At 39.2% G+C, this 22,339-nt stretch overlaps 1 protein-coding gene across 3 annotated transcripts in view; it reads right to left on the bottom strand.

Moving 5' to 3' along the window:
- The window catches only part of CASP1 (caspase 1), a 71,964-nt gene that overhangs the window by 11,935 nt on the left and 37,690 nt on the right, over positions 1-22,339 (bottom strand). The window contains exons 2-3 of one of the 3 annotated variants that reach the window (XM_086338246.1): positions 22,050-22,193; positions 1,430-1,696 (exon numbers count right to left, since the gene is read on the bottom strand). In XM_086338246.1, the coding sequence (XP_086194372.1) occupies positions 1,430-1,696; positions 22,050-22,080 (298 nt within the window). In that variant the 5' untranslated portion in view covers positions 22,081-22,193. Of the gene's footprint in view, positions 1-1,429; positions 1,697-2,286; positions 2,366-22,049; positions 22,194-22,339 lie in introns of those variants that run through there. The other 2 variants (XM_086338247.1, XM_086338248.1) reach the window with 2 other exon arrangements.

The following is a 22,339-nucleotide window of genomic DNA, read 5'->3' as shown; positions in this document are numbered from 1 at the left end:
CAATACTGCAAGTCCAAGACATAGGCTAAAATTTGTCCCATCCTTCCTATCTAGACTGCTGGACTAAATTAACCATTGATAAATTCAAGAACATTTTCTGGAGGAGGGCTTGTTATTGCCGTAGTTTATATGTCAAGAAATGTTTTTAGGTGTGTCCTCTTAGAGCAAATTTAAATATTATATCCAATTATCATACACTTGGGTCCTGAAGCAACTGCCAAATAGATGAGGAGGAACCAAAGCCTTTACAACCTTGACTGAGGAGGTATCATCCAACATCTGGAGAAACAGATTCCAGGAATTAGAGTTATCACAATGAGTTGCACAAGTGCTTCTAGGGTTCAAGGACTGTGAGTTAAATATGATAAGGAAGAAAAAGTTTTGACAATTATATAGATATTCTAAACCCTTATTTTTATTGACTGTCTTTAATTCTTGGAGGTGGGAGTTAATCTAAAAAATGTATCAAAAAAAATTCAACAACAACAACAACAAAAAAACATTTGCTGTCACTCAGAGGGGCACAGGCTCCTCTCAGTTCCTGAGGGACAAATGATGTCTTGTTTTCAAATAACATCTACTTTCCTTGAATGATTTTAGAAGCACAAAAGTGAAAGTTGCTCAGTCATGTCCGACTCCTTGCAGCTCCATGGACTGTACAGTGGGTAGATTTTCCCTTCTCCAGGGACTCTGAGCAGCTCAAAAGAAGCCAATAACTAGAAGCCCATCAGAGCTGCAGTCTTTTTTTGTGTGGAGAAGCTAGGGAACCATAGAAGGGGCAGCTCGGATGGCTGAGCCTGGACTGAGTCTTCAGGAGACAGAAAGAGAGGCGATGAGCCTCCCAGAATGGTGCACAGTAGAGTGCACAATTCTACTTGAAAGAAAATGCAAGGGGGCAATGAAAAGCAAGAGTCCACTTAAAATCTCTACTTTTCTGTAAGCAATTAATTTATTCTCTGAGTGTTCCATTCTCCCTGAAATATATTTTATTTCTCTTGGAGAGCAAAATTTTGGAGCGACATTATGCAAAGTATTTGATTACAGAGTTTAAACCTGTCAAATGACTACACATAGGTTTCTAGGGACCTTTAGACTATAACTAACTTACTAGATAAATCAATAGAGTACCTTGCAAGGATGGCTGGAGAATACAGTATGAAACTTTTCAAGGTTGTTCTCATGAATTTCAACAAATGAGCTACAACATACTCAGGATAGGAAATAAGCTTTAATCAAAAGAGAGACACTAAGGCCAAAAAACAGGACCAAAGAAGAAAAGAGACAGGGGGCATGCAATATGAGCACTGAAATACCTGAAGCCAGAGGTAAGGAAGTGGTCTGCAAGCTAATATGACCAATGAAGAAGTCAGATATTAGGTCTAATGACACAGGGCTTACATGAACTTCAGTCTGAGTCACAGACCCTTACCTGAAGTGAGCCCCAGTATTCCTGCCAGGTGGGAGTCTTCTTCACAAATATGGCTGATGCAGATTTGGCATGCCCGAGGTCCTTTACGAATAACAATGTCTATCAAAACTCGGGCTCTATCCATAGCTGTATCATTTTCATCTCTTACTTTTTCCATCTCCTCCTGGTTCAGCACTCTTTTTTCTAATAGCTCATCCAGCAAGCCATTTATCGTACCCTTGCTCACTGAATGAACAAACAGCTTCCTCTTCTCTTTCAGAAGCTTGTCTGTTGGAAACAAAAGAATGCCTCAAGTCATGAAAACAACCTCACTTTCCTTTCATCTCAGCAACTCAGAATAGCCTCGTTCAGATTTAATCAATAAAATGTGCCTTCCCACACAGTGTGGTAATCCTGAGGACGCTCACACCTCATTCCTCCTTCAGTATCATCCATGTGCTGACAGAGTGGCCCAAAGAATGAGATATACTACCGTCAAGATAGTACCTGAAAATCCTATGTTAACATGCTTCATGTTGATACAACTGTGCATAATAAAATAATGAAACAGTGATTTTCCATTTCCTTTGGGGAGAGCTGCTGGAACCCATTCTGTGCCAATTCTGCACCCTCTGTCAGAATTCAGTTAAGATTGCAAAATGACAGCCGGAGAGCAGCCAGTGAAGTTTGGTTCCTTTCTGTCCCTTACTGTTCCGCACCCCTTTCATTCTCTTTGCCCCTACCTGTCCCTCTCTTTGCACAAACACTCCCTCTTTGCACATTCATAGAACTTAATTATGGTTTCTGTAAGAGCCAGCCCCTTCCAAAACTATTCTTTCAAGAAGCTGTTTTCAGTAAAAAAAAAAAAAAAAACTCACCGGCCATGGCTTCCCCTTCTTAGCCTTGGTGTGTTATGAAACTGAAATCTTGTTCCACCTTCCTTTTCAACAGGGTGTGTACATATTGTGAAATACCCATGATGCATTTATATATATATGCATTTATTTTTGTTCTAAAGAGATTATCAGATAACTCCAACTTAGATCACATCAGGGATTGTATCCCTGGGAAATTTCCTTCACCACAATTTGAATCAGGTCAGGGTAGGCAGGAAATGAGGCTTACAGAATAAGAATATAATGAAGAAGTATATATACAATTAAATTCACACAATAATTAAGTGTAATCTGCAAAGCTAACTCATCCTTTGGTATCGTCATTCATTTAGGCTGCTGTAACAAAAAGTCACAGACTGGATATCATATAAACAAGAGAAATCTATTTCTCCCACTTTCAGAGGCTAGAAGTAAAAGATCAGGGTGCCAGCAGGGTTGGATAGTGGTGAAGTTCCTTACTTGGGTTGCAGACTGCCAACTTCTCACCATGTCCTCACATGGCAGAAAGGACAAAGTGTCTCTCTGATCTCTGACAGTGCACTGGTCTTGCCATGAAGGTTCTGCCCTTATGATCAATTCAACATCTAAAGATCCTGCCTCCTAATGCCATCAGCTTGGGCATTAGGTTTTGAACATGGGGATTTTGCACATTCATTATATAGTCTCTGGAGAAGTTAAACTACTATGACCCATTCCCCCCACTCCATGGCTCTGGATTGTGTCCTGGGGGCTATGTGTCCCTATGAGCTTTTAGGAAGGAAGCTTCCTAAAAGTTCTAATGAAAGAATTCCCTACATGTTCTGCTTTTAGGAAGGAAATATTTTTCACTGGAATCAAATGTAACACTCTTCCTTTTTAAGAGCCTCTGTTTTTAAGAACACTGTAGAGATAAAAGCACAAGCTTTGCACTTAGAATCTGAGACTTGGCATTTTAACTCTCTGTTCTTGGGTAAGGTATTGAACTTTTTCATGCCTTATTTCCTTTATTTGTAAAATACTTTAATTAATAGTGAATGCCTACATGGATTTGAGCATTAACTGAATGAAAGTGTGGAAACTTCATACGACATTTCCTGACACATGATAAGCAGACAATAAGTGGTGTTATTCTTTTTAATGTAAGTATTTCACACTAGAAAAATAGCCAAGCTTAATTATCTGCAGGTTTTCTTTTTAATTTTGTCTTTTGTACATCTCACTTATTCATTCATTTAGAAAATATATATGGATAGCCTTCATATCAAACTGTCCTAGCTGCCAGAGTTGAGACAAAACAGACGATGGTCCCTTGCCCCTATGTCCTCACATTGAATATGAAAAGACAAACATGAAACTCAACATGTGTAACTAGGATGTTCAGAATGTTAGACGCAGTAAGTACTAAAGAGGATAAATTAATTAGGGAAGTAGGTTATGAGTTTTGGAAAACTAATCAATACTGAAAACAGTGGAGTCTGGAAAGGCACAAGAAGTCATTGCTTTTGTAAACACATGTACAAATAATTATCCCAGAAATAAACTCAATGTGGCCAATTTGTTTTACATATATTTGATGAAAAAAGGCTAGTAACAATGCACAGATATTAGGCCTTCATGCTTATCACTTTACTTACTGAAAATACTTTCAGGGAATATAAATCGGTAGAACCACTATGGAGAACAGTATGGGGATTCTTTATAAAACTTAAACTAGAACTACCATATGATTTGGCATACAGTCCTGGGCATATATCCAGAGAAAACCATAATTTAAAAAGTTACCTGCACTCCAATGTTCATTGCAGTGCTATTCACAATAGCTAAGATATGTAAACAACCTAAGGGGTGGGGGGAAAGGATGGATAAAGATGTGATACATATAAAGACATGCAGACAACCTAAACAAGAAATGGATACAGATGTGGTACAAAGGTGATGAAATATCACTCAACCATAAAAGGAATGATACAGTGACATTTGCAGCAACAGGGATGGACCTAGAAGTTATCATATATGTAAAGGAAATCAGACAGAGAAAGACAAATATCATTTGATACTACTTATGTGTGGAATCCTTAATGGGCCTTAGGGAGCATCACTGCAAACAAAGCTAGTGGAGCAGATGGAATTCAGCTGAGTTATTTTAAATCCTAAAAAGATGATGTTTTAAAGTGCTGCACTCAATAAGCCAGCAAATTTGAAAAACTCAACAGATGCCGCAGGACTGGAAAAGGTCAGTTTTCATTCCAATCCCAAGAAAGGCAATGACAAAGAATGTTCAAACTACTGCACAATTGCACTCATCTCACATGCTAGCAAAGTAATGCTCAAAATTCTCCAAGCCAGCCTTCAACAGTTCGTGAACCATGAGGTTCCAGATGTTCAAGCTGGATTTAGAAAAGGCAGAGAAACCAGAGATCAAATTGCCAACATTTGATGGATCATAGATAAAACAAGAGAGTTCCAGAAAAACATCTACTTCTGCTTTATTGACTATGCCAATGACTTTGACTGTATGATTCACAACGAACTGTGGAAAATTCTTAAAGAGATGGGAATATCAGACTACCTTACCTGCCTCCTGAGAAATCTGTATGCAGATCAGGAAGAAATAGTTAACTAGATATGGAACAACAGACTGGTTCCAAATCAGGAAAGGAGTACATCAAGGCTCTATACTTTCACCCTGCTTATTTAACTTCTATGCAGAGTACATCATGAGAAACTCCGGGCTGGAAGAAGCACAAGCTGGAATCAAGATTGCCAGGAGAAATATCAATAACCTCGGATATGCAGATGATAGCACCCTTATGGCAGAAAGTGAAGAAGAACTAAAGACCCTCTTGAGGAAAGTGAAAGCGGAGAGTGAAAAAGTTGGCTTAAAGCTCAACATTCAGAAAAATAAGATCATGGCATCCTGTCTCATCACTTCATGGCAACTAGATGGGGAAACAGTGGAAGACTTTATTTTTCTGGGCTTCAAAATCACTGCACACGGTGATTGCAGCCATGAAATTAAAAGATGCTGACTCCTTGGAAGGAAAGTTATGACCAACCTGAACAGTATATTAAAAAGGAGAGACATAACGTTGCCAACAAAGGTCCATCTAGTCAAGGCTATGGTTTTTCCAATTGTCATGTATGGATGTGAGAGTTGGACTATAAAGAAAGCTGAATGCTGAAGAATTGATGCTTTTGAACTGTGGTGTTGGGGAAGACTCTTGAGAGTCCCTTGGACTGCAAGAAGATCCAACCAGTCCATCCTAAAGGAGATCAGTCCTGGATGTTCATTGGAAGGACTGATGTTGAAGCTGAAACTCCAATACTTTGGCCACCTGATGCGAAGAGCTGACTCACTTGAAAAGATCCTGATGCTGAGAAAGATTGAGGGCAGAGGGAGAAGTGGATGACAGAGGATGAGATGGTTGAATGAAATTACCAATGCAGAAAGCTGAACACTGAAGAATTGATGCTTTTGAACTGTAGTATTGGACAAGATGCTTGAGAAGCCCTTGGACTGCAAGGAGGTCCAATCTGTCAATCCTAAAGGAAATCACTCCTGAATATACATTGTATAGCCTGATGCTTAAGCTGAAACTCCAATATTTGGCCACCTGATGTAAAGAACTGACTCCTTGGAAAAGACCCTGATGCTGGGAAAGATTGAAGGCAGGAGGAGAAGGGGACAACAGAGGATGAGATGGTTGTTTGGCATCACCAACTCGATGCACACGAGTTTGAGTAAACCCCTTGAGTTGGTGATGGACAGGGAAGCCTAACCTGCTGCAGTCCATGGTGTCGCAAAGAGTCACACATGACTGAGCAACTGAACTGAACTGAACTGATATGTGGAATTTAAAACTGATACAAATAAACATTTCCAAAACAGAAACAGCTTGGAAAGTAAACTTATTGTTTATCAAAGGGGAAATATGAGGTGCAAGGATAAATTAGGAATCTGCTGTTATATGTATGTGTGTGTTTGTGTGTGTGTATGTGCGTGTGAAAGCTGCTCAGTCGTGTCTGACTCTTTGCTACTCCATGGACTGTAGCTTCCCAGGCTCTTCTGTCCATAGAATTCTCCAGGCAAGAATACTCAAGTGGTTTGCCATCCCCTTCTCCAGGGATTCTTCCAGGCCCAGGGATTGAACAAGGTCTTCAGCATTGCCGGCAGATTTGGCAGCTTCTTTACCTTTTGAGCCACCAGGGAATCCCAGATACATGTATGCTGCTGCTGCTGCTGCTGATGCTAAGTCGCTTCAGTTGTGTCCGACTCTGTGCAACTGCATAAACGGCAGCCCACCAGGCTCCCCAGTCCCTGGGCTTCTCCAGGCAAGAACACTGGAGTAGGCTGCCATTTCCTTCTCCAATGCAGGAAAGTGAAAAGTGAAGTCGCTCAGTCGTGTCCCGTGTCTGACTCTTAGTGACCCCGTGGACGGCAGCCTACCAGGCTTCTCTGTCCATGGGAGTTTCCAGGCAAGAGTACTGGAGTGGAGTGTCATTGCCTTCTCCGAGATACATGTTTATGTATAACTAAATCACCTGAAACGAATGCAACATTTAAATAACTATACTCCAATATCCACCTGGAGAGCTGCCAGAGAAAACTCTCGCAGGCGCCACCAAGGCCGAGGCCAAGGGGCCATCGACCCACCTAGCAGGGTAGCGCTGCGTCATGTCCCTGCACCACTGCCGAGGGCACCAGGCCCACTCACCACTGTAGTGCGCCTGAAAGCCACCAGGCCAGAGCACAGGAAAGAGTACAGCCACCCGGCTCAGCAGCTGCAAACAGGGCCAGGGGCCAGGCAGGGCCTTGGCTTCGGGCTCCTGGCTAAAGCAGAATCTGAAGCAGCATATCTCCCGGGCTGCGTCCTCCTGGCCCACAAGCCTTTTTGGAGCGGCCAAGAAGAGCTATCCCACATCCGAGGTCAGGGGCAGCAGCCAAGAGGAGCAACCCCACATCCAAGGAGCGGTAGCTGCACGGGCGCAGGAGGGCCGAGAGGAGCTACTCTACATTCAAGGTCAGTAGGGGTGACTGTGAGAGGATACCCTTGTCCAAGGTAAGGAGCAGCAGCTGTGCTTTGCTAGAGCAGCCCTGAAAAGACAGCCCACGTCCAAGGTAAGAGAAACCCAAGTAAGACGGTAGCTGTTGCGAGAGGCATCAGAGGGCAGACACACTGAAATCATAATCACAGAAAACTAGTCAATCTAATCACATGGACCACAGCCTTGTCTAACTCAATGTAACTAAGCCATGCCGTGTGGGGCCACCCAAGACTGGCAGGTTGTGGTGGAGAGGTCTGACAGAATGTGGTTCACTGGAGAAGGGAATGGCAAACCACTTCAGTATTCTTGCCTTGAGAACCCCATGAACAGTATGAAGAGGCAAAATGATAGAATACTGAAAGAGGAACTCCCCAGGTAGGTAGGTACCCAATATGCTACTGGAAATCAGTGGAGAAATAACTCCAGAAAGAATGAAGGGATGGAGTCAAAGCAAAAACAATACTGAGTTGTGGATGTGACTGGTGATAGAAGCAAGGTCCGATGCTGTAAAGAGCAATATTGCATAGGAACCTGGAATGTCAGGTCCATGAATCAAAGCAAATTGGAAGTGGTCAAGCAGGAGATGGCAAGAGTGAATGTTGACATTCTAGGAATCAGCAAACTACAATGGACTGGAACGAGTAAATTTAACTCAGATGACAATTATATCTACTACTGTGGGCAAGAATCCCTTAGAAGAAAGGGAGTAGCCACCATGCTCAACAAAAGAGTCCTAAATGCAGTACTTGGATGCAATCTCAAAAACGATAGAATGATCTCTGTTCGTTTCCAAGGCAAACCATTCAATATCACAGTAATCCAAGCCTATGCCCCAACCAGTAATGCTGAAGAAGCTGAAGTTGAATGGTTCTATGAAGACCTACATCACTTTTTAGAATTAACACCCAAAAAAGTTATCATTTTCTTTATAGGGGACTGGAATGCAAAAGTAGGAAGTCAAGAAACACCTGGAGTAACAGGCAAATTTGGCCTTGGAACACAGAATGAAGCAGGGCAAAAGGTAATAGAGTTTTGCCAAGATAATGCACTGGTCATAGCAAACACCCTCTTCCAACAACACAAGAGAAGACCCTACACATGGACATCACCAGATGGTCAACATCGAAATCAGATTGATTATATTCTTTGCAGCAAAAGATGAAGAAGCTCTATACAGTCAGCAAAAACAAGACTGGGAGCTGACTGTGGCTCAGATCATGAAATCCTTATTGCCAAATTCAGACTTAAATAGAAGAAAGTAACGAAAACCATTAGACGATTCAGGTATGACCTAAATCAAATCCCTTATGATTATACAGTGGAAGTGAGAAATAGATTTAAGGGACTAGATCTGATAGATAGTGTTCTTGATGAACTATGACATTTTGAGGTTTGTGACATTGTACAAGAGACAGGGATCAAGACCATCCCCATGGAAAAGAAATGCAAAAAAGCAAAATGGCTGTCTGGGGAGGCCTTACAAGTAGCTGTGAAAAGAAGAGAAGTGAAAAGCAAAGGAGAAAAGGAAAGATATAAGCATCTGAATGCAGAGTTCCAAGAATAGCAAGGAGAGATAAGAAAGCCTTCCTGAGTGATCAATGCAAAGAAATAGAGGAAAACAACAGAATGGGAAAGACTAGAGATCTCTTCAAGAAAATTAGAGCTACCAAAGGAGCATTTCATGCAAATATGGGCTTGATAAAGGACAGAAATGGTATGGACCTAACAGAAGCAGACTATATTAAGAAGAGGTGGCAAGAATACACAGAAGAACTGTACAAAAAAGATCTTCATGACTAAGATAATCACGATAGTGTGATCATTCATCTAGAGCCAGACATCCTGGAATGTGAAGTCAAATGGGCTTTAGAACGCATCACTATGAACAAAGCTAGTGGAGGTGATGGAATTCCACTTGAGTTATTTCAAATCCTGGAAGATGATGCCATGAAAGTGCTGCACTCAATATGCCAGCAAATTTGGAAAATTCACCAGTGGCCACAGGACTGGAAAAGGTCAGCTTTCATTCCAGTCCCAAAGAAAGGCAATGCCAAAGAATGCTCAAACTACTGCACAATTGTACTCATCTCACATTCTAGTAAAGTAATGCTCAAAATTCTCCAAGCCAGACTTCAGCAATACGTGAACTGTGAACTTCCTGATGTTCAAGCTGGTTTTAGAAAAGGCAGAGGAACCAGAGATCAAATTGCCAACATCCGCTGGATCATCAGAAAAACAAGAGAGTTCCAGAAAAACATCTATTTCTGCTCTTTTGACTATGCCAAAGCCTTTGACTGTTGTGGATCACAATAAACTGTGGAAAATCCTGAAAGAGATGGGAATACCAGACCACTTAACCTGCCTCTTGAGAAACCTATATGCAGGTCAGGAAGCAAAATTAGAACTGAACATGGAATAACAGACTGATTCCAAATAGGAAAAGGAGTACATCAAGGCTATATATTGTCATCCTGCTTATTTAACTTCTATGCCGAGTACATCATGAGAAACGCTGGGCTGGAAGAAGCACAAGCTGAAATCAAGACTGCTGGGAGAAATGTCAATAACCTCAGATATGCAGATGACACCACCCTTATGGCAGGAAGTGAAGAGGAATTAAAAAGCCTCTTGATGAAAGTGAAAGAGGAAAGTGAAAAAATTGGCTTAAAGCTCAACATTCAGAAAACTAAGATCATGGCATATGGTTCCATCACTTCATGGGAAATAGATGGGGAAACAGTGGAAACAGTGTCAGACTTTATTTTTGGGGGTTCCAAAATCACTGTAGATGGTTATTGCAGCCATGAAATTAAAAGACACTTACTCCTTGGAAGGAAAGTTATGACCAACCTAGATAGCATATCAAAAGCAGATACATTACTTTGCCAACAAAGGTCCATCTAGTCAAGGCTATGGTTTTTCCAGTGGTCATGTATGGATGTGAGAGTTGGATTGTGAAGAAAGCTGAGTGCAGAAGAATTGATGCTTTTGAACTGTGGTGTTGGAAAAGACTCTTGAGAGTCCATTGGACTGCAAGGAGATCCAATCAGTCCATTCTAAAGGAGATCAGTCCTGGGTGTTTTTTCGAAGGACTGATGTGAAATCTTAAATTCCAATACTTTGGCCACCTCATGCAAAGAGTTGACTCATTGTAAAAAACTCTGATACTGGAGGGGTTGGAGGCAGGAGGAGAAGGGGATGACAGAGAATGAGATGGCTGGATGGCATCACCGACTCAATGGAAATGAGTTTGAGTGAACTCCGGGAGTTGGTGATGGACAGGGAGATCTGGCGTACCACAATTCATGTGGTCGCAAAGACTGAGCGACTGAACTGAACTGAACTGAACTGATACTTCAGTATAAAATAAAATTAGATTCAAATTTAAATGAGATACTCTTGGAATTATTATCTTACTAAAATAATGACCCAGAGTTACCAAAACGTTCAGTGTGTCTGTGCCTATGCATGTAATATCGAAAGTGAATATTGATAACTTTATCACTATTGTTTTAAAGCTCTGTACAATTAAAAACAAACTTGCTTTTTAACATATGGGCACCAGTTTTGCTCCCTTTAGTCTAGGCTGTATCAAACATTTTATTAGAATAAAATTTACCATGTAGATTTTAATCCAGGGTTTCCTCAGTGTAATTTTTATTTTTTCTACTTTGCTTTCTTATTCAATCTAATTGCAGCACAATCTTGTGCTCCTTGACATAGGGAGACATGTTGCAGAGTAGTAAGCAGAAACTGCATGAACATTTATTCTAGTCAACATTTGTATTTATTTGTTTAGTTATTTCTTAATTACCTTAAGGGTTTAACATGAGGGTTTCTTCACAAGCCAGGGACACACGTCACTGAGTGGAAGCATGCTGATGTGGCATCCAAGCCACAGATACTCTTGAGAATGTAGATATTCTCAGATATTCTCAGATATGCTTGATAATGTAGAACTCTTAGAACATAATCTATTTGATGATTCCATTGACTCACATAACATGGATCCACTGTTGTCTCAAAAAGGAAGATTCAAAAAACTCGAAATGCCTCAAATGCCCATTATAAGAACATGTCTGAGTAAACAAATTGCATTTTATGCAAATACTGGTATACTACTCAACAATAAAAAAATAATAAATTACTGATACATGCAGAACCATGAATGAAAATTTTTATAACGAAAATAACACTTATATAATATAATATATACCTATGATTTCAATCACATAAAGTTCTAGAATAGAGAAAACTAATTTGCTGTAATAGAAATCAAATCACTAATTGCCTGAGGATGGGGTGGAAGGAAACTGAGTGCAAAGGGCGTAAGTCGACTTTATAGGGCAATGGATGGAAATGTTTTGCATCTTGATTGGGATGGTGTTATATACTATAATATATATTTGTCATTAACAATCACACTTAAAGAGTGTGATTAAAAGAGATATACTTTATTTTTATATAAATTGTACTGCAAAAAATTGAATTCTAAAAACTGAAATCAGTTGTTGTAATGATAGACTAGAAAACATTTTCTTTTCTTGTTTTTCTGCACATACTCTATCACGCTCCACAAAAGTAGGAAAAAAAAAAAAACTGGGAAAAGAAAGAGGTTCCTATACTGACTGAAATGGAATTATCTACAATTGGATTAGGATTTGTAGACAGAAAGGAAATAATTCATGGGAATAATTTCTAGAGATGATCAATTTAGAAACTAGGATATGTTCCTAGATAATAGCAATGCTTCTGCTGCTGCTAAGCCACTTCAGTCATGTCCGACTCTGTGCGACCCCATGGACGGCAGCCCACCAGGCTCCCCCATCCCTGGGATTCTCCAGACAAGAATACTAGAGTGGGTTGCTATTTCCTTCTGCAATGCGTGAAAGTGAAAAGTGAAAGTGAAGTCTCTCAGTCATGTCCAACTCTTCGTGACCCCATGGACTGCAGCCTGCCAGGGTTCTCCGTCCATGGGATTTTCCAGGCAAGAGCACTGGAATGCATAGAATTTTAAATATATAAAATCATCTTAAAATAAATTCATATAGCAGTCTAGTTGTAAGTAGTGTTTTAAAGGAAGCATATTGATTTTAAAATTCTCCTGTGATAGCGTGTGCAACAGTATCATTTTAATAAAACTAGTTAACACAAGAAGCTTCTACACAGAAGACAGAAGATCCCTGTGCTTGTGTTCTGGTTGTGCCATTTTTATCCCTTAGAAATCCATTTTCCCTCTCAGTTTATCTTTCTCTTTTCTTTATATTTCTAGGACCTTGTGATTAATACATATTAGACCAGTAATCAACATAACATGTTATTTTATTTATTCTTTGCCTAAAACTTTCCCTTCTATATAGCTTATTGAGATTCATTAGCCTTGGGATCAACTTCTATTTATTAGCTGTCAATCTTGGATATTTATGTAATACTTTTTATTTTTGGTTTTCTCATATGTATAGAGACGTTCATAATTATTAGTATTTTGTATGATAGCATAGTATGTGTAAAAACTATGCTACAATGCCTCCCATCTACAGTAGTCATGAACTATATATCAAAAGCAAAGTAATGTCAAAATACACTAAATTATTCACATGCTTTATTTTATAGCCTGTCATAGCAACTGTATAAGTTAGGTTAAATAAGCATTGACTCTATTCTATAAACAAGAAAATCATGTAAACAGTTGATTCAGAGACTTGACAATAAATTGTAGAACTTGAGTGACAAGCCAGCTTTCCTTCCCATTCAATACTTGCTCTATGTGATGTATTTTGCTCTAACGTGGACTCCTTGGGAAATATGGACTATAAAAGCAGAGGATAGAACTATGACCTTATTCTTATGGGACTGAAGATAATTTTGGGAGATTAAATTATCACTTATAAGTGATAATAAATGAGGGCATAAGTTAAAATACTTGGCTGTATCAAAAAAGAGTCAATTATATATGGCCTAGAACATTCAGGGCAGAGTGCACAGGCTGGAGAGAGAGAGTTTTCAGATTGGTAATGGAGGAGAGAGAATAAATAGCTTATTTATTAAGACATTACTGTGTTTCAGGTACCAAGATAGGTCCTTTCAAATCTTGAACAATACTGAAAAATTATTGCCAATTTTAAAGATCAGAAACTGATGTTCTGAGTAGATAGATATCTTTGTCAATAGCAGAGCCCATGAGTAACAAGTTAATTTGATTTTTTAACTCTGAAGTCCATGATTTTTTTTGAAAAACTATAAAGAGTAGAAATGTGAAAACAGGGAAATCCAATGAAGAGAGGAATGTTAGTCATTCAGTCATGTCTGATTCTGCAACCCCATGGACTGTAGTGCACCAATTCCCTCTGTCCATGGAATTTTCCAGGCAGGAATACTGAAGCTGGTGGCCATTCCCTTCTCCAAGGCATCTTCCCCACGCAGGGATCAAACCCGGGTCTCCTGCTTTGCAGGCAGATTCTTTACCATCTGCACCACCAGGGAAGCCCAACCCAATGAGGAGAAAAACATAAATAAAATTTCAAGTCCAAAATCAAGAAAGAAGGGAATTTTTTTTAAAAAATTTGTATGAATCAAAGTTTTTTTTGTTTTTTTTTTGATAAGCATGAAGTGTATTTTGAGAAATAGGCTGAATCTAGATATGATGATTTATAACACTCAGCCTCAATGGGGAATTTAAACTCATGTGATAGGCAATAGAGAGCCAATGTAACTTGTTGAGTAAGAGAGTCACATAAGCACACCTCCAAAGTAGTTATTCTGTATTGAATACTTAAGGAGAAATAAATTTGGAATGGGTACTTAATCTACATTGGTTCTACTAGTGAAGACTCTTGAAAATACTGATATTCAAGTTTACTTCATATTATTGAATCAAAATCTCTAAGAGTGAGGCTCAGAGTTATGAATATATAAAAATAATCCTAGATGATTTTGATATATATCCTCTATTGAATAGCACTACTCAATGTCCTAATCTAGTATCAAAAATAAATAGAAACTCTCTGAGACCCCCACATTTTACAGCATTAAGAATTTAATGGTACCTGTTTTTTGAGACATTGCTGCTCACATATGAATCAGAAGATGGGCCTTGAGTAGCCAGGGCATTCATGCCATGAGTTGGGATGGGAAAACCTGGGAGTTAGGTTTGGCTGTGAAAAGAAGCTGTAAATGTGAAATGGAGTGGAACACCAAAGTGCTTGCCTGGACTGGCAACAAACATGAGTGTGGTCTTCTTGTATCAGATTTCTATTTCAACAGTATATGAAAATACTGACTTATAGAACCTCTACAAGGTACCCAAGGGCCAAATCTTTGAGGAGGAATGTATGAGGCCTTATAAATGATTTTATCACATGACAGCAAAAGTAGAAGGAATTCTTTTCCAAGTTTGGCCATCAAATTGTCTATTCAAAATAGGAAGTATACTGACAGGTGAAGTTTATAAACTCACCAAAAAGCAAGTCACTGTGAGACTATATATCAGCAGATACAAGAAACTGCAAATGTATGTTCATAAGAATATGAAGATGCTGGACTAATATATATAGAGCACAGAATGGAAGTGTATGAGACAAACAGATAAAGGTGGGGAAAGTGATTATTTTATAATAAGGAATAATCCGAACAACTGGTGATGCCATTCAACCTTCTCATGCTCTGTTGCCCTTTTCTCCTTCTGCCTTTAATCTTTCCCAGCATGAGGGTCTTTCCAATGAGTTGACTGTTTGCATCAGGTGGCCAAAGTATTGGAGCTTCAGCTTCAGCATCAGTCATTCCAATGAGTCTTCAGGGTTGATTTACATTTAGATTTACTGGTTTGATCTCCTTACTCTCAAGGGTCTTCTCCCGCACCACAGTTTGAAAGCATCAGAGTTCATGGACATGAACTTGGGCAAACTCCAGGAGATGGTGGGAGACAGGGAAGCCTGGCATGCTATAGCCCACAGGGTCATGAATAGTTGGACACAACTTGGTGACTGAACAACAATAAATCAGAAAAATTTCATTAAAATGAAATATATATGAGCCATGTATCAATTACAATTAATAATAGATAGTTTAAAAGGAAGACATACAAAATTCATGAAAATATAAATGATCTGGAGACACACAGTTTATTCAGAATACAATAGAAAGAGAGGAGGAGCTAGAAAATTTTAAATAAGGATTCAGAGATAAGAAGCATTGAATGAGAAATTCTTACATATATATATATATATATATATATATATATATATATATGATTAAAATCCTAGAAAGTCATAATTGAATAAATGGAAGAAAGAAGATATTTAAAAATATTTTTTTCAGAATGAAGGACAAATGAATCCACTGGATGAGGAAATGTGACATGCCTCAGACTGGATAAATCCAAAGAATAACTGTTTATGACCTTATGACAACCCTGTAAACTAGGCTTATGGGTTGAATGGTATATCAAAGAAATATATATTGCAGTTCTAACCGACAGAAGGTGGGTGCTTTCATTTGGAAAAAGTATTTCTGCCAACGTATGTAGTTAACATGAAATCATATTGGATTAAGGTGGGCATTTAATTCAATATGACTAGTGACTTTTAAAAAGAAAGGAGACTCAGGGACAGAGATAGACAGAACACATGAAAATAGAGATACACAGAGAGGAGGCAGAAGTAACATACTGAAAGCAAAGATTAGCATCATGCACCTGTAAACCAAGGAACACCAAGGGCTATCATAAACACCCAGAAGCTGTCAGGGAGAGCATGGCTCTTCTGGCGCTTTGGCTTCAGACAGGATCCAAAAGTGTAAGAGACTAAATCTCAGTTTTGAGCCTCCTTGTTTATGATACTTTTTTAGAGCAACCATAAAATTAATATGGGCATTGTTGATTCCATTTTACAAAAATGGTGGCTCTCACAGACTCCATCATGAGCACAGATTTTGAGATTTTCTGACTTTCACAGATATACTTTCTTTTGACATTGGTTATTTATCAGAAATTAAAACTTAAAAGGGCTTCCCTTGTGCCTCAGATGGTAAAGAATCTGCCTGCAATGTGGAAGACCTGGATTCTATCTCTGGGTTGAGAAGATCCCCTGGAGAAGGGAGAGGCTACCCACTCCAGGGTTCTGGCCTGGAGAATTCCATGGACTGTATAGTCCATGGGGTCTCAAAGAGTCGAACATTTGAAAACTTAAAAGATTTCAAATAAAATTGTGGAATGTAGTCCTCCCTTACCTGAATTTACACAGAATAATTACCTGGAACACAGTCCATACTGTTACATTTATATGTTCTCCCATTTTCCCTATTCTCACCTAACCTGATTACCTTAATTTGTGCTTCTTGCCAAGCCCATGGCCTTGTTTCATTTGTGGCCTCTAATGTGGTGATTAAAGACCGACCAGAGTTTGGACTCAGCCATACTTAAAAATATCAACACTTCACATTGATGTAGTGATCTGTGTGATAATTATTCAACTCAAGTCTAAATTCCCCTATTTGTAAACTCTGCCTTGGATAAGTTTTTAGATTAAATTTAATGTTGAAAACGAGTATTACCTGTTGAATAGTGTACACCCAGTAGTGTAATTACTACCTTAACATATTTTTGCAAGTAACCATAAGGCTAGTGGAAACTGAGAAGTGTCATAAGAGAAAGGTTTCTGCAACAGGAATGCAGTATATTTCTGCAAAGAGTTCAACAGTGGAAAACTACATCTGTTTCAAGGGTAAAGGAGGGCAGTATGGAGAGACATGGAGATTATACTGACTAAAACAGAAGAAAAAATATATTTAAGACATAAATAGTATTACATAAGTTTCATAAGCAAAGTATCCAGTATTAATTTCCACTAAAGTTTGAGGAAATAATTATCATCGCATGCCATAGCCCTTTGTCTGATCTGGTCTGAATGCTATTATGATGGAGAGTTTCTTGCATGTGGCTAGTGTTCCACATCAAGCCACTGTGTATCAGTTTTTTTTTTTTTTTTTGCTATCTGGAAATATTCACCAAAGGACTGAGGGTTGCTCAGCTGTGAGCATGTACATTCAGGAATTTGGGAGTATATAAAAGTCTGCTCCCCCAAAACTTCAACAGATGGAGGACAGTAGTTGGTGATAAATATATCTAATTTTCCATCTTCTCAGAAGGCAGATACTACAGGATCCCAGACGACTACCCAGGAAGAATGAAATTCAGTTGTTCAGGATAGTAACTAATCCATTAATGCAAAAATTTCAGGTGATTTTCTTTTTCTTTTTTTTTTTTTTTACCTTTCATCTCCTTTTCCCACTCTGCTTCCAGGGGCGTCCAAATTAAGAAAATACTTTTGTCATCATCGTCATCATCCTTGCTGATGTTCTGAAAATATTAATTCAGCATTTTCTGTATGGAAAGCACTATGCTTAATTTTCTACATGTTTCATCTCATGTAATTCTTACTACATTGAGACTGATAGTATTGTCTCACCTTACAGACAAAAATCTGTAACTAAGGTTAGTTACACATATAATCACATATCCTATAAGTTGCATTTGTATTATATAACCAAATTATTTTAACTCCCTACATTTAATCTAAATAGAATACAAGGTTCATTTATTTTAAATAGCCTGTGCATCAACTATTTAAATTTTAGAGCCCAAAACTATGTTCCTGATGTTTCTTATCAGACCTATTCTCCACTGTTCTCCAGGATATTCATTAACTAACTTTAAGCAAAGCTAGCATCACCAGATGGTCAACACTGAAATCAGATTGATTATATTCTTTGCATCCAAAGATGGAGAAGCTCTATACAGTCAACAAAAACAAGACCAGGAGCTGACTGTGGCTCAGATCATGAACCCCTTATTACCAAATTAAGACTTAAATTGAAGACAGTAGGGAAAACCACTAGACCATTCAGGTATGACCTAAATTAAATCCCGTATGATTATACAGTGGAAGTGAGAAATAGATTTAAGGGCCTAGGTCTGATAGATAGAGTGCCTGATGAACTATGGATGGAGGTTCGTGACATTGTACAGGAGACAGGGATCAAGACCATCCCCATGGAAAAGAAATGCAAAAAAGCAAAATGGCTGTCTGGGGAGGCCTTACAAATAGCTGTGAAAAGAAGAGAAGTGAAAAGCAAAGGAGAAAAGGAAAGATATAAGCATCTGAATGCAGAGTTCCAAAGAATAGCAAGAAGAGATAAGAAAGCCTTCTTCAGTGATCAATGCAAAGAAATAGAGGAAAACAACAGAATGGGAAAGACTAGAGATCTCTTCAAGAAAATTAGAGATACCAAGGGAACATTTCATGCAAAGATGGGCTCGATAAAGGACAGAAATGATATGGACCTAACAGAAGCAGAAGATATCAAAAAGAGTTGGCAAGAATACACAGAAGAACTGTACAAAAAAATCTTCACGACCCAGATAATCATGATGGTCTGATCACTGACCTAGAGCCAGACATTCTGAAATATGAAGTCAAGTGAGCCTTAGAAATCATCACTACGAACAAAGCTAGTGGAGGTGATGGAATTCCAGTTGAACTATTTCAAATCCTGGAAGATGATGCTGTGAAAGTGCTACACTCAATATGCCAGCAAATTTGGAAAACTTGGCAGTGGCCACAGGACTGGAAAAGGTCAGTTTTCATTCTAATCACAAAGAAAGGCAATGCCGAAGAATGCTCAAACTACCACACAATTGCACTCATCTCACATGCTAGTAAAGTAATGCTCAAAATTATCCAAGCAAGGATTCAGCAATATGTGAACCATGAACTTCCTGATGTTCAAGCTGGTTTTAGAAAAGGCAGAGGAAGCAGAGATCAAATTGCCAACATCTGCTGCATCATGGAAAAAGCAAGAGAGTTCCAGAAAAACATCTATTTCTGCTTGATTGACTATGCCAAAGCCTTTGACTGTGTGGATCACAATCAACTGTGGAAAATTCTGAAAGAGATGGGAATACCAGACCACCTGACCTGCCTCTTGAGAAATCTGTATGCAGGTCAGGAAGCAACAGTTAGAACTGGACATGGAACAACACACTGGTTCCAAATAGGAAAAGGAGTACCTCAAGGCTGTATATTGTCACCCTGCTTATTTAACTTCTATGCAGAGTGCGTCATGAGAAACGCTGGACTGAAAGAAACACAAGCTGGAATCAAGATTGCCAGGAGAAATATCAATAACCTCAGATATGCAGATTACACCACCCTTATGGCAGAAAGTGAAGAGGAACTCAAAAGCCTCTTGACGAAAATGAAAGTGGAGAGTGACAAAGTAGGCTTAAAGCTCAACATTCAGAAAACGAAGATCATGGCATCCAGTCCCATCACTTCATGGGAAATAGATGGGGAAACAGTGGAAACAGAGTCAGACTTTATTTTTCTGGGCTCCAAAATCTCTGCAGATGGTGACTGCAGCCGTGAAATTAAAAGACGCTTACTCCTTGGAAGGAAAGTTATGAGCAACCTAGATAGCATATTGAAAAGCAGAGACATTACTTTGCCAACAAAGGTCCATCTAGTCAAGGCTATGGTTTTTCCAGTGATCATGTATGGATGTTAGAGTTGGACTGTGAAGAAGGCTGAGCACCGAAGAATTGATGCTTTTGAACTGTGGTGTTGGAGAAGATACTTGAGAGTCCCTTGGACTGCAAGGAGATCCAACCAGTCCATTCTGAAGGAGGTCAGCCCTGGGATTACTTTGGAAGGAATGTTGCTGAAGTTGAAACTCCAGTACTTTGGCCACTTTATGCGAAGAGCTGACTCATTGGAAAAGACTCTGATGCTGGGAGGGATTGGGGGCAGGAGGAGACGGGGAGGACAGAGGATGAGATGGCTGGATGGCATCACTGACTCGATGGACATGAGTCTGAGTGAACTCCGGGAGTTGGTGATGGACAGGGAGGCCTGGCGTCCTGAGATTCATGAGGTTGCAGAGTCGGACACGACTGAGCGACTGAACTCAACTGAACTAAGCCACTACATAATCCCTCAAGTATTTGTCTTGTCCGTTTAGTCACACAGCAAGGTTTCTGTTTTATGAGTTTTAATTTATTTTTGTCTAAGGGATGTCTACATATTCCTCTGTTATTATTTCACTACTCTGAAGAAATCATTAAATGACAGGTAAATTGTCTGTGGTAGATATGTATAGAATTATTTTCCATTGACAGTGAAACTGGAGATAACACAGGGTGGCATATATAAAACAATATGCAAAGCATTCTGTAAAAACTAGGCACATTTCAGCTATTAGATCACTTCAGTTCAGTTCAGTTGCTCAGTTGTGTCACACTCTTTGCGACCCTATGAACTGCACCACACCAGACATCCCTGTCCATCACCAACTCCTGGAGCCTACCGAAACTCATGTCCATTGAGTCGGTGATGCTATCCAACCATCTCATCCTCTGTTGTCCCTTTCTCCTCCCACCTCAATCTTTCCCAGCATCAGGGTCTTTTCCAATAAGTCAGCTCTTTGCATCAAGTGGCCAAAGTGTTGGAGTTTCAGTTTCAATATCAGTCCTTCCAATGAACATCCAGGAATTATCTCCTTTAGGATGGACTGGTTGGATCTCCTTGCAGTCCAAGGGACTCTCTAGAGTCTTCTCCAACACCATAGTTCAAAAGCATCAATTCTTCAGTGCTCAGCTTTCTTTATAGTCCAACTCTCACATCCATACATCACTACTGGAAAAACCATAGCCTTGACTAGATGGACCTTTGTTGGCAAAGTAATGTCTCTGCTTTTGAATATGCTGTCTAGGTTGGTCATAACTTTCCTTCCAAGGAGTCAGCATCTTTTAATTTCATGGCTGCAATCACCATCTGCAGTGATTTTGGAGCCCCCGAAAGTATAGTTAGCCACTGTTTCCACTGTTTCCCCATCTATTTGCCATGAAGTGATGGAATCTGTTGCCATGATCTTAGTTTTCTGAACGTTGAGCTTTAAGCCTCTATGTATTGCATGACTCTTTTCCTCCTACTCTTTTTTGATTTATTGTAGCCTGGAAATTGGTGACCTCAACTCAGAAAAACTGTCTAGAAAAGTATGCCCTTGAGATTGAAGAGTAGAAAGCAAGAAAAAACTTCCTCCCATGGACTTTGTTAGTGAAACTATTTGGGTCCAGCAAAGAAGTAATCCCAGATACTACAGTGACATTTTTCACCTGTATATGTTCTCACAGAAAAAATTGCATTTATTGCTAGTAGTAACTAAAAAAGAAAGAAAGAAAGAAAGAAAATGTCATTGTAGTCATCCTTTTATCCATATATATATATGTATATATATATATATATATAATCTCATAATCTCCATTATTATACCCCACCTCTCTCTCTCTCTGTGTCTCTCTCACATATACACAAACAACATATACATATTTGTTCATTCACAAGACACTGCCCCCACCTTCCCACTAAAAGTCAAAGCTGTCATTTGCTTCCTCTTAAAAGAAACTAATTTTGCACAATAGGATTTGAAACCGATTAAAAAAAATCTCATCATTCAGCAATAAAATATTGTATTTAACATTCACCTCCAAGTTTTTCAGTCACTTAATAGTGAGATAAAAGCAGTAAAAAGGTAAGGTTCCAAGAGTCAATTAACACATTTTCTGACCTTTGTCAGTCTGTTAAGTACCACTGAGTCCATGAAAAACATCAGGTAACAAGGAAATTTGAAATTCGATATACCTTGCACTAAAGCAACATAGCACTCACTCAATAGTAGGCCTAGATGATGATGTTCCATTTGTCTTTAAAATTAAGAATAGTTCCATTTGGCTCATAACTGGAAGGCAGTGATGCAGCAATGCCGGGGTCCAGCCCCGGTTGGATCCAGGGATTCCCTTGGGAGGATGGCAACTGCGAAAGAATAGATAAAAGGAAAGAGATAAGAAAAGAATAAAAAATAGAGGCGAGAAAAGAGGCTGATATTCCTTGGTTTATGCAGAAAGCCAATAAAGCCCCAGCTCGGGTCTTGCTCTGTTCACGTAGGCCGCAGGTGCCCT

This window comes from Bos grunniens, chromosome 15 (genome assembly GCF_055505025.1).
Source record: "Bos grunniens cultivar Pamir isolate PY7600 chromosome 15, Bosgru_T2T1.0, whole genome shotgun sequence".
Classification (NCBI taxonomy): domain Eukaryota; kingdom Metazoa; phylum Chordata; class Mammalia; order Artiodactyla; family Bovidae; genus Bos; species Bos grunniens.
This window is presented reverse-complemented; position numbering and strand designations above follow the sequence as displayed.